Source organism: Mastigoproctus giganteus, chromosome 8 (assembly GCF_048544385.1).
Source record: "Mastigoproctus giganteus isolate SK-2022 chromosome 8, ASM4854438v1, whole genome shotgun sequence".
NCBI classification, from domain to species: domain Eukaryota; kingdom Metazoa; phylum Arthropoda; class Arachnida; order Uropygi; family Thelyphonidae; genus Mastigoproctus; species Mastigoproctus giganteus.
The window spans coordinates 79,703,226-79,715,592 of NC_143582.1; the positions used below are offsets into that span (position 1 = coordinate 79,703,226).

At 35.7% G+C, this 12,367-nt stretch overlaps 1 protein-coding gene across 2 annotated transcripts in view; it reads right to left on the reverse strand.

The window, feature by feature from the left end:
- Positions 1 to 9,467: 9,467 nt before the first annotated feature.
- LOC150081662 (uncharacterized) overlaps positions 9,468 to 12,367 on the reverse strand; it is a 36,529-nt gene continuing 33,629 nt past the window's right edge. For both annotated transcript variants that reach the window (XM_090378796.1, XM_090378795.1), the window contains exons 3-4: positions 11,962 to 12,213; positions 9,468 to 9,776 (exon numbers count right to left, since the gene is read on the reverse strand). In XM_090378796.1, the coding sequence (XP_090234922.1) occupies positions 9,602 to 9,776; positions 11,962 to 12,213 (427 nt within the window). In that variant the 3' untranslated portion in view covers positions 9,468 to 9,601. The remainder of the gene's footprint in view (positions 9,777 to 11,961; positions 12,214 to 12,367) is intronic.

Below are 12,367 nucleotides of genomic sequence, written 5' to 3' on the forward strand. Positions count from 1 at the left end.
CGCCAACCGTTTTGAGTCCAGTGCGTATTTATACTGATCGTTTTCTTGACCCGAAAAGTAATCTCTCTGAATTTTTGACTAAAAAGAAGATCGTTCTGTGTCCCTTTGTTTGCTTTCATTGCAAAAGCCATTGAACAGCAACTGAACCTGTCAAAATTTCTCATGTTAGCAGTGTGTTCCTTCCAGCTCTCCAAAGAAAAAGAAACCTTGCATTTAGTCCATTTATTGTGTTATAAAGAAGAAAAGCAAATGTACTGTTTAATGTTCCTGAGATGTTTAGATTTTTGTGGTAAACAGAGACCTTTGTTCAGGATTTCAGAGTGTTTTATTTGTGTATATATCACTTGAGTGGTAGGCTTAGCCATATTAAGTTATAATTAGATTTTTCAATGTCTTTGCATCAGAGAATGTGTAACATAGCAATGGATGTTTCTATACAAAATGTAGGCGACAGCTTTTTAACGCTTTCAGCATTCTTTTATTAAAAAAAACATAAAAATGTGATTTCCAACAAAAAGCACTTGATTGGAAATGCCCAGGCTTCTTCGTTAATCCGTAATGTCTTGGTGTTTTCTTAAAAAAAATGTTGTATACTGATACCAAACTCAACTAAACAGGTTTCCAACCTCATGTCGTCCATCTAGTTCCTTGTTGTATGTATATTATCACAATAAAAGATTATGTTGATGTGTCTCGTTATTTTGCTCACAATGAGGTATCAGTCAAGAAGATACCTCATTGTCTTTTAGTTTTGATCATATATTTTAAGTTGGAAGACTGACATTCGCATTCATTTCACACTTCGGGAAGAGAGATTATAAGGTAGCGACCAAAATCAGTCCCTTACAGTGTCAGTTTTTATCCTGAATATTAACAAACCTGATGCCCAAAACCAGTTCTTCAGCAAGATCCTCAAGGCTCCGATGACAGTTAAAAAAAACGACAAGTATCAAAGGTTGTCTAGATGTAAAGTCATTAGAATTCATCTAGTAACCTTTAACTTAAAATGAGAGCGCGGAGGAGGATATTTCATAATTGTATAGCCAATGGCAATATCGAATGCATCAAAATAACCTTCAGTTCAAATAATTGATTTCAATGAAATAGGACATGATAATCTTTAGAATTGATTTGACTCTGATTACAATTGCGTAGTAGAATGCCTTTTGTATGATCGCTTTTGTTAACACCTACTAACAAATCATCTCTTTAGCAGTATTCTATTAAAAATGGCTGTTCCTGGAGACAATACAATTTAATAAAACATAGGCTTGTTGCTTTATTAAATCCAGTATTATTTAAAACGGAATCAAAATACTTTTTGAACTACATTGGTAGTTTCAGTAATCTTACTCTCAATCAAGTTTAAGAATTCGAACAAATATAATAAGTCTTCATGAATTTGCAGTGAAATGAAGCCTTTTCTTAACCTTCATAAGTCAAAACAAGTTTTAATTGATATTAAAAAGTACAGATCATAATTTATATTGACTTGTGTCCATTTTACAATCTTACACGACAAATGCTAGGACTTCTACTGTTGACGTAAAGATTCTTCCATAAAAGAATGGGTTATTGCTTACATTTAAGAAATATTCAGCAGCTCAACTATATTCATGATGGATCATTGAACAAAGTTAGAAGAGCCAAAAGAAAACTATCCTGCTTCAAATCCCTGTTTATTGCAACGTATTCATACTGCTGTCTTGCTAATTCTCTAAGATATACTGATGGCCAATAAAGTAGCATTAGTAGATCTGCACGTCTTGAAAGTTAGTATTTTCAGTCATGTCCGAAGTGACTCATTCTTTCCCCCCCCCACCCCATTAGCGTTTCAATGCTGTTGTATTTTTTCTGTGTCTGGTAGTATTGTTCTTTGATATTCCGTCCAGACCGTTTCATTTTGTTGTTTAAGGATTGTCCTAATGTCTTTTAATGCCGTTTTCGAAGAATTCATTTCATACGTATATTTGTAACATTTGTTTGATCTTTCTTTTTTTTTTTTTTGCTGCACTTGTTAATGTCTTATAAATCATGTTGTACTTTAGAAAAAGTTAAAAACTTCCTTAGTAGCGTGTATTAAGGACTTGTCATAACTCTATTTGTCTTTGGTAGTGGTAAGATAATATTACATGAACCGCTTAACTAATTCCATGTTCTGATTTTCGACTTCCACACTATAACGATCTGTTGAATCGCTTTTGTATTTCTTTATTATTAAAAGAAGCATAATATCTCAAGTTGTTTTCATTCTTCTCTTCTATAACCTTGGTTTTTCTAAATATCAGAAAGAAAATACTAGTCATTCCACCGGGTTTCGAAGTTCATTACAGTTCTTTTTCACTCTTCAATAACTGTACTGTCATCTTGTTTACTTCAATTTCTTAACAATTCTCTTTTCATCGCCTAAAAAATCTCTGAGAAATGATATTTAGCTTCTGTTCTTTTTTTTTCATGCGACTATACTTGGTATTTTTTTTCCTCTCTTAAACAGATCTAATATTTCTTCTCTCTAAGTTGTTTTTATATTATTTTTATTTTATTGCGAAATGCTTCAGTAGCTTTTTTCCTACTATAATTTGTTTGAAATGTTTTACTTTTTTAGTATAATTCTGCAATTTATTGCGTTTTATGGAGCTTATAACCTCATCTACTAATATGTTCGCTTCTTAATGTAATGTCATTTATTATATTAATTGATTTCTGGATTTTGCTTTTGCTGTTCCTATTTATTGTTTAAATTGGTGTTTCCCTTAATAATATGTTCATGAATTTTACTGAATATCAGAATTGTAAACTGTTCTACCATATCTCGCTCTGAAATGAAAAAAAAAAAAAAAAACTTTCATTTATGCTATTTCTTATTATAGTTTCGGGTTCCCGTATTGGTTGTTATAATAGGGTTTTAGGAGCATCAGTGACTAAGGCCACTGTGTACAGTATGTCTGTAAATTGCGTGTGTTCAGCAAACAGATTTCTTTTTATATTTGCTGGATGAAAATTCGACTTTCCGGGAGAAAAACTATGCTACCATCCCCTGAGACCTACAAACTCGGCCACGTTATGGAAAAAGGCCCATAAAAATCCTCACGTTATCGACAGGGGTCTTTTGCGCCTGGTGTGAGGAGGACAGTGATTATATTGGTCATACAATTTCTTTTCTCCTAGTTCTTCGAGCACTTACGATTTACCTTTAGCATTCCATTCTAAGTCTACCATTCGCAGACTCTCTCTGCATTAACCTGCACCTTCTGTTGAGAATAAAGTCATGTATTTCTTCCATTTTCAATAAGTTAATATCCCTTGTGGTAGGTGTCCTTTCTATTTCAGGTAATAATTTACTTTGTTGCCAAGTAGATATAGCCTATTACCTCCATCCGCGGACAATTAATCCAGTAACATATGGCAAGATATCGTACACTTGCTACCTGACAGTCAGAGAGAGAGTTTCTGAAGTAATTAACGTATTCGAACCCAATCCATTTCCAAAAGTGGAAGAAAGATGATTAAAATTGTGCTACTCGTGAGCAGGGTTCCTTTTACTTATAAGCTAAACAAGCTACAGCTTGTTTAGCTTAAAAAAGTCCCTTAATATTTTCACACGTGAACTGTAAGAGAGAAGGGCCTCAACAAGTTTAAATCCGGCCCTGCCTGTGAGGGCCGTATAAGCAGGAACTTAGCTGTAATAATACTGCTAATGACTAGCATCTTCTTTTCAATCATTTATGGTTGAATGCAAAGGTGAAGACATTGGCAAATGCTACACCTTGCAGTGAGTTGTCATATTAACGTCTGTGTCTACAGCTTATTGGACCAATTATTTATTATTACACTATCAACTCTTCATTTAAATTGGATTTTTAAACTGGAATAAATTTAGGGAAAGATCTACAAAACATAAAACATTGTACATGTAGGGCGTCATTGAATAATTCTATACATTGCAGAATGATGCTGTACCTCTACTTGTACGATAACGTTGGATCTTTAATTAACCATGGCCAGATCAGTTTGTATTAGAAGCCCGGCCTGTTTATTGGAGTCAGTTAGTTAGTTAGTTAGTCCTGCTCCAAAATTTCTTGACAAATAATTGCTACAGATACCGCATGATTAATGGACAGTTGCCGAAATTCTAATGCGAACTGTCAGGCGCCCAGAATGTGAATCTGGATTTCAGTGTAAATAAATCTATAATTAAAAGAAAATTAATTTGACAGGCAGCTGTTCCACCAGAGAAATGCAATTAATTTTTTGCATTTCATGTACTTCGCGTGAGGTTTGTTTAAAAGCATTTTCAACACTGTATTATAGAGTCGAATTTCAGGGTCATTGCAATAATTCAAGTTGTTTTAATTTAACCTGCCAACAGACCTGCACTATGGTCTGTTGATGGATTCTATTAAGTGCTAGTGCTGACCTGACTGCTGCACTATGGTTTGTCTGTTTTCTGTCAGTGTCCGACTGTTGGATATTTAGCTCGCTTCAAACATATTCAGGCATGATCCATAACTTTCATTTGAATATATTGGAAGGAAGCGAACATTTTAAAGTCAACTCTTGATATTGTGCATTAGATACAATTACGAGACCTAAGCAACCTCAAAAGCTTACATCCGACAACTACAAGAATAATTCATTTCCATCTTTATAATTTCCCGGTATATTACTTATAAAATACATCATTATTTTCAATTAACCCATAAGATTCTGAAAAGAATAATTACGATACAAACATCCAACTGCAGTAACCGCGATGTCAGACCAGTAGCACTTTGAAATGAAAGTATATCGATAATTGTATCGCTGTATAACATAATACTGCGCATTGTTTTTACTCTGCAATAAAAAATGATTTAACACAATGTAAAATAGAAGAGACTGCAAACTATTTTTAGGAACTGTTCATGATAATTTTTTGTTGGACAGTTTTATTATTTGCCAATATGGTGCTGCCTGACCAAACTAAAGTGTTTATTTTAGTAACTTTAATTACATATTTTTTTTTTGGAATGATCCCAGCGGATTTGAAGTAACCTACACTGAGTAGTCACTTTATTAGGTGCACACGCCCTTTTCAAGAAATGGAACGCACCTTCATTAAGAGCGTCACGTGTTGGTACCATGCGATATAAAGTGGGCAGATACATAGGGATGCTGTAGGCGTTTTCAGTGCGAGAATGGGTAAGAAGAAAGAGTTAAGGGACTTCGGACGTGCATGTGTAGTCGGCACCACTAGTAGTATCTCGGAACTGCAGTTTGCACGTGGGTCAGGCGTATCAAGATTAACCCAGTGACTAAATAACATCCATTCAACAGATCCTGTGGTAGGTGTACCTAATAAAGTGACTAATGTACAGTGTACACATATTTCCTGTTTCACTATAGTAAGGAGAAAACAATAGGTAGCTCAAGGACTGTGCCTTTTCTTCCACAAACCAAGTGAGTGACCTTGAGCCGCCTGTTGTTTTTCCCTTTAAGTGGCACGCTGTAACATGGATAAATATGCTTTGATCAACACCAGCAGTTAAAAGACTCGAAGTCTGTAGACTCCAGTTACCACGGTGACAGACAATGGTTTAAGATTCATAATACAAAATTTATGCTGTACTCAGGAGAAACGGCCAAGGGCGTTTCTCCTGAGTACTAGTGCTTGCCATCCCTCTTATATGACAGCCGGAAAGAGGTGCACCAACCCCTTGTTTTTTTTAAAAAACAGGAGTCGGTTCGATGTCCTGGAGTTAACCGAACTGTTTACAGCTTGACTTTCCCCAGAGGATTTTTAGTAACTTCATCACGAATATTAATTTCCTTCCAGCAAAACAGCGTTCGTTCCTCTCTTGTTCCGCTTTCGAATGACCATTTTCATTTTACTCGTTTGATGAAGAGTGGAGGAAAAGAAATACCTTTGAAAGCAACATTTAGGTTATGACGTCCACTTTGCTACTCCTTCCAGCACTTCAGATTCGTCTTCATTTTTAATATAGAATGTATTCTCTGAAATCTAGGTTACAACAAGCACAATACCTCGAAATTTTTTTTGTCCTTGCGTTAAAAAAAAATAGTACTTCGTATCTAAAAGCATTACAACAAAATAACAATCGCAGGAGGAGAAAAAGCAGATTACCTTTCTCAGTGGCTTTTACCTTAAGAGTAAAAGACGTCTCTTTGTGTTATAATTACAGAGTGGTTTATTGCCCATTCTTTTCCCATCATCCATCTTTTTAATGTCTAAATTACTGCATGCGGTTATGGAATTACAGGGAAGCGCGAGTCAACCTAGTTCCTGGCGCCCCCCCTCCCCGTGAAACAGCTGCATTTTTAGCCGCAGAATGTGCTGCCATCTGGAGACATTAAGGCAGATTTATGAGTGGTAATTCTGTATCTGCTGCTAGCCAAGTTTTACAAGGAATGGAGTCGATTTATACAATCAGCACCGAGGTTAAAAAACAAGTTAATTCACAGAGAAAATTGTCGACTACATTACAACTGATTTAATTTTATTTTAATTACTCTAACATTTAATTATAATAACTTTCCATATTTGCAAGCCTGACAATTTCTGAAAGAATATTTTGTTTGGAACCTATTCTGGATCTGTTTCAGCCTTTAAATGAAATACCAGTCCCTATTATAGATTAAAAGAAATTAAGAGTTTATTTACCAGCAACAGAATTCGTCCTTAAAATTATAATATTGTACTTAATTGAACGATATAATCCAAGAAGTAGAAACCACTGGTACCATGGACTATTATTTGACTGAGATAATTAATTAACTGAATTCAAAATTTTAAGCTTCTAAAGGTGGAATTACAATGGAATTCTGCAAATTGCAACGTCTGCACCTAGGCACTTGCAAGATCTGATTGAGGTGTTTAAGACATTGAATGGATTGAGTAAACTGAATTTTAATGGTGTTCTTCCACTTGCTGAAACGACACACATGAGGGGACATAAATTGAAGCTTATACGTCGGTTAATTGTTGGAAAAGGCTCCCATCTGTTGTGGAAGTGGATGGGTTGAATAAAATCAAAGAACTAGAAAAAGTTCTTGGAGGGTATGGATGGGTGAATTGTTTAGGTTTTTTTTTGGCATCATTTGCCATTACTACTACCAGCCCTGCTTTAAAGCATTTTGGTATAATTTTGCCACTATATGAGGTACTTGGAAAATATACGTCCATAGGTCACGAGATCGATCTAGCAATTTTTCCACAAGTGTATTTCGATTTTGAATAAGATGCACTAGTTTTAGAATTCTTTTTTTAAGAGATGTCACCAACTGTTTCTGGATTTTAAAGATGAATAATACAAATTCAAAGCACTACAAATAAATCGGAATAAAATTCTCAAATTATTTACAAATTAAAGTAATGCGTAATGTATCAGGCAAGTAATTAATGACATGTACTGGCATTTTCTCCCGAAAATGTTTTGTTTTTAGGTGTACCGCGATAACGGTATGACAGACAATTTAAGCAACATAAGGCGAGTGGCATCATCACCTGAATCTGCATTCAAATTGGCAGAAAATGTACAGCATTTAAAATTAATTCACGTAGTGTGCAAAATGTGCCTTTTTAATATACCTTATGCTACAAAACTACTTTCCATAATTGCGACTGTGCACTAAAAAGCTGTGACAGTTTAAGAAATGACTTATGTGGACTTCGGGAACCGAAATGTCTTAAAATCTCTTTTGATTCCACCAATGACGATACATCCACAAATTAACAAGCTTCAAGCACGTCGAACATTGACTGCGGCCAGTGCGGGCGCTAACCTAAATAGCGCTCCCCAAATAGAAGTTTTCTTAAGTGACACTAGCTCTGAAACACACGTGATGTCTTGAAATGGTTCTTTAATCATTTTGACAAGTCATTGTCAAAAAAACAGACCATCAAATGAGCCATTTGTTGACACGCCGTGTTTATCTTTTTGTGAAAACTGTTCTGAATTCGTAAACTAGCTTCACATTCTCCAATCGGTTTATTTCCAGTTAGCTCGCACTTAACGCTGATCACAACGATGAACATCATTAAGGAATTTTTCCAAAAACTCCAATGGAAACTCTGCTGTACGCAATTTAACTGATAAAACCATTCTCCAAGCAGACGGTAGCGTGCCCAACAGGCTGCTTGGAGGGTTAATTGCAAATACATAAGATTTACACATATTCATTGGATATAAGAAATATGTTAAATTATTTTAATGGACAACCTATTCGGAATCACTTCTATGCAAATCGTCGGTTAGTTTGAATTGAATTCGACTTTCTCAGTTCAATACTGAGTCTGTGTCGCGTACCCAATATAGAATACTAAAACACAAATAAGGGCAGGTTACCAATATTTCATTCGCTTGTCTGTGGTAGGAGCACAAAGGACAATAAGCCATAAAATTGCCTTTTTTTAATCACCAACAGCCTTTAGAATTAACTGCCCGAAGCAGTAATAAATTAATACAAGCTTGTTGAAGCATCAGATGATTAATATCAAATTTGAATGAATAATAATAACCTTGTTCACACGCGATAGAGATTCAGCTGCTATGACCTCAAAACCATTAGATGCCCGTGGATAATGGGTGAACTATGTCATTACAGCGGGTAGGGTCTCTGGAACACAGCGCCATCGTATTTGCTGACAAGACTTGGATACTTAGTTTGCACAGAGTAGATCTATAATGAGATACTAAGGATTAAGAGAATCGATTACTCCCTTAATTATTTCTGGAGGAGATTTCAAGGAAAGCTTATTTGCCCAGTAAGACTTGTAGAAATTAATACAAATCGACAATGTTGAAAAACATTGAGAAATTAATCTCCTTTGACATTTAGGGAAATGAAACGATCCATGGGTTCAAAGTTAGGAGCAGTAAAGGTCACCAAAAAGTAGAGCAACATTCATTACAATACAGAAATAGCTTTCAAATAATCATATTTAGAGCTAATACTAAATAAGATAAAAATGTTGATCAACAATGTTTGGGTTCCATGACGTGAAAATTATAGGAGATGTTTGATAATAGGTATAATTATACCTTTTAGATTTTGAGTGCACGTGATGAATACAGATTTTGACGAGCTATAATGTTGAATTACAATGGCAAACATTTGAGTTTCCAGAATAATCTTTCGCCAACTCATCCCAGCGAATACACAGTTCTGTAGATTAGAGTAGCTAAAAGGTGTGCAAAGCGAAACTAGACGGTTAAGGGCACATTGGAAACACAATTTCTTCTAACTTTATAACCTCTTCATCAAAAGACATTCGTTCGTTGTAGCCCAAGCTGAGTATTTTACTATTCTTGCATCTGGAACGTTACAGTTGGAGATTATTAATTTCATCTTCTGTGATCATCTTTAACAGTACGCAGGAGAATTATTCTATCACCAAATTCATTGGTCATAATCTTTGAAATAGATAAGCATATGAGAATGGCCGGCGAGAGCTGAAAAGAGAAAAGTTAGAAAGGCAACAACTTTATTATCGAAACGGTTAACAACATTTTCATCTCAAATAGAGAACAACAGCGAGTATAAATTACAGCACTATCTGTCTTCTCGATCATGGCATGGATCTTTCACGGCTTAATGGCAGTTAATGCCACGTGAGGGGCTTTTTTACAGAACAGGCACACGAACTCGGAATCTGGAACTGGTCCACAGTCAATCCCGTACTGTCCTCGTACACCAGCAGGTTAATGGTGGTGTACTTTTGTGAACACGTGCTTTTAACGGACTTCGGATGGAATCCACAAGGTTTGTGAACCGACCTAATAGAAAGCAGAAAGAGTATTGTTAATTGATCTTAATTATAGTTTATCTCATTAACAGTTACCTACAACATATACCGATATTGACCAAATATGATCAGATCCTCTAAGTCCATTATCTGATCTAAACTCTACATTACAAAAATCATTTCCAGTTCATCCTTGTGATAATTCTCCATCATTAAATTTTAATCTCTTTCGATGGTACATGGAGAAACAGGCCAGGACAGTTTTCAGTGACGCCGGAAGTGATCATTTTTATTATCATAGTTATCATATGTGAAATCTGTTGGTTATTTTCTTATTTATGAAGTGACAGGCGAATAAAATTCCAATTACTTCAGCTATTTCACATCTCTAGAGGAGTGTTTTTTAACCTTAGGTTCACGTGAGCGTACTTTCATTATCGAGCAATAAACTGATTATGGTGTATACCATATAAAGTTTAGATAATGTCCTGAAAATTTCAAATAACAAATCATAACTGAACACTGAAATTATTCAACATAATCAAAAATCTAATATCGTTTGTCCATTACATGGGAATTCGAATCTAACTGGAGTTTTTCGGGGAACAAAAGTACTTTATTTGAACTGCTAATTGATTCGCTATTAACGGTTAAATATTCAAGGTTGGAGTGTGTATGTGAACTCTCAAAACTTAAGCCCTCTCCATTCATCGAAGTGAATGAATGTGGGAAATATATTAGGATGAAATGATAGAACCACGTTTCATTACTTCTAATCTTTGCAAATACTGATCCTCTCCTCCATTTGGTCTAAGTACCTCAGCGTATCGTTACACACTACAACTCGCTGGAACTTTTCTTTGTGGGAGGGAGTTCCTTAGCAGTTGACCCTTCTCCCTTAACAATACTTGTTTTTAGAGCACTCTCTTGGCGGCAGTAGCTGAAGACACCAACTAATCGGCAAAAGACTTTGAAAATGTCTAAACATGTCCTCAGCTCTTTGGTGAAGTGACATATGCGTAATTCATTAAGCTTTCAGACCCACTACGATGTCCTCTTAACATTATGAAGAGACTGACAGTCAAAAATAATAAAAAAAGCAACTCCAAACATACAAAACGAACTTCACGTACAGTTACACTACAGATGGAGTGGCGAGATAAGTCACGTTTACTCAGTGAGCATACGAAATGGGTTGGTTAGCGTCTTCGTATGTCATGTGTATACGAGATGGTTGGTAAGGAACAAGCTGGAGTGGAAGCCGACTGTTGAGTTGTTGGAGTTTAATTAGCGAATAATGGTTACCCTTTGGAAGCGCTTGCAAATGGGTGGATTAGCACTGCTACCGATTGTCTTATTACAGCTGCATCTTTGCCCGTTGAGTATCATTAACTTCTGAGGAAGTATAGGTTTAAGAAGTTCCTTTTAATGCTTAATGCTATTCAAGTTGGGATGTTTAATAAACACTACTGTTGAAACTTGTGTAGAACGATCATCAGCAAGGAAAACCCATAGTTCTGTTCACGATTTATTGAACAATATTCTGTATTAGAGAAATTTCCTCCCTCCTTTCTTCCTTCTTACCATTTTGCTATTATTTTTCTCCTCCCCATCAGCCCACACAACTTTAATCTGCCTCTTAAACCTCAAACTAAGGTGATCACTGGAGCAGCACATTGAAATATTCAAAAAACTATTTTTCCATGATTTGTAAAGTTTGAACGAGTGTTAGCTGTTTCCGGTTATTTTGGGAATTCTGTATTGTCTAGATCAATCTAATTTAAGGAAAGTTTATTCTGGCGATTGAAAACAGAGTTATGAGCTTTATGAGTGATCGCACTGGGGACGAATTGCTCTCAAACAGATATAGTTTCTCATTTATAATAGGTTGGGCTTTTCAGAGGGGAAAGTGCGATTATATTAGCAGTTGAGTGGGTTGATAATCTTTTGTTTTCCAGCAAGAGTTCAATGATCACCTAGGAGAAAATGCATTTTGTTCAGATGTTTTTCTATTAAAGTTTAATTATTCAAGTAACCGAGAGAAGGCACTTGAAGTCTGTCACTTTGGAACCTTTAAAAATAGACAGTTGACACCCTTTCCAATGAACTCCATAATTTCAACAAGGAATTAAACAGGCACACGAAGTGGAAGATTTAAACTACAAAAAAACGGAAGTGTTAACTATAAGTGGCGTGCTGATAAAGCTGCTACCTACCTACAAATTTCCATGAAGAGATTCTGTTGTAAGTGATTGACGTTCACTACTATCCTCCACACCCCTTTGGAATTTCGGGCTCTCAGAGGAGTAATTTCACTTAAGCTGCTTTGACAGACACTGTCGCTGCCATTTTGTTGAGGACTGTCGTCTTGTTCAGCGCTGTCCTTGGAATTCTCTTCTTTTTCGTAGTCGCTGATAAATTGCAGTACGAAGTCGCTCTGGGAGACAATCGCTTCTAAAATTTGCTTTCTGGAAAATAAATAAAAAAATTAACGTTTTCAAAAGGGAAAGTAATTTAATGCAGCAAATATTAAAGGATTCATGTACGATGTTACGGTTAATTATATTAACACAAGGGATGCACGGAGAACAAAGATGCGAAACGCGTTTGTTCTCTCTGCAT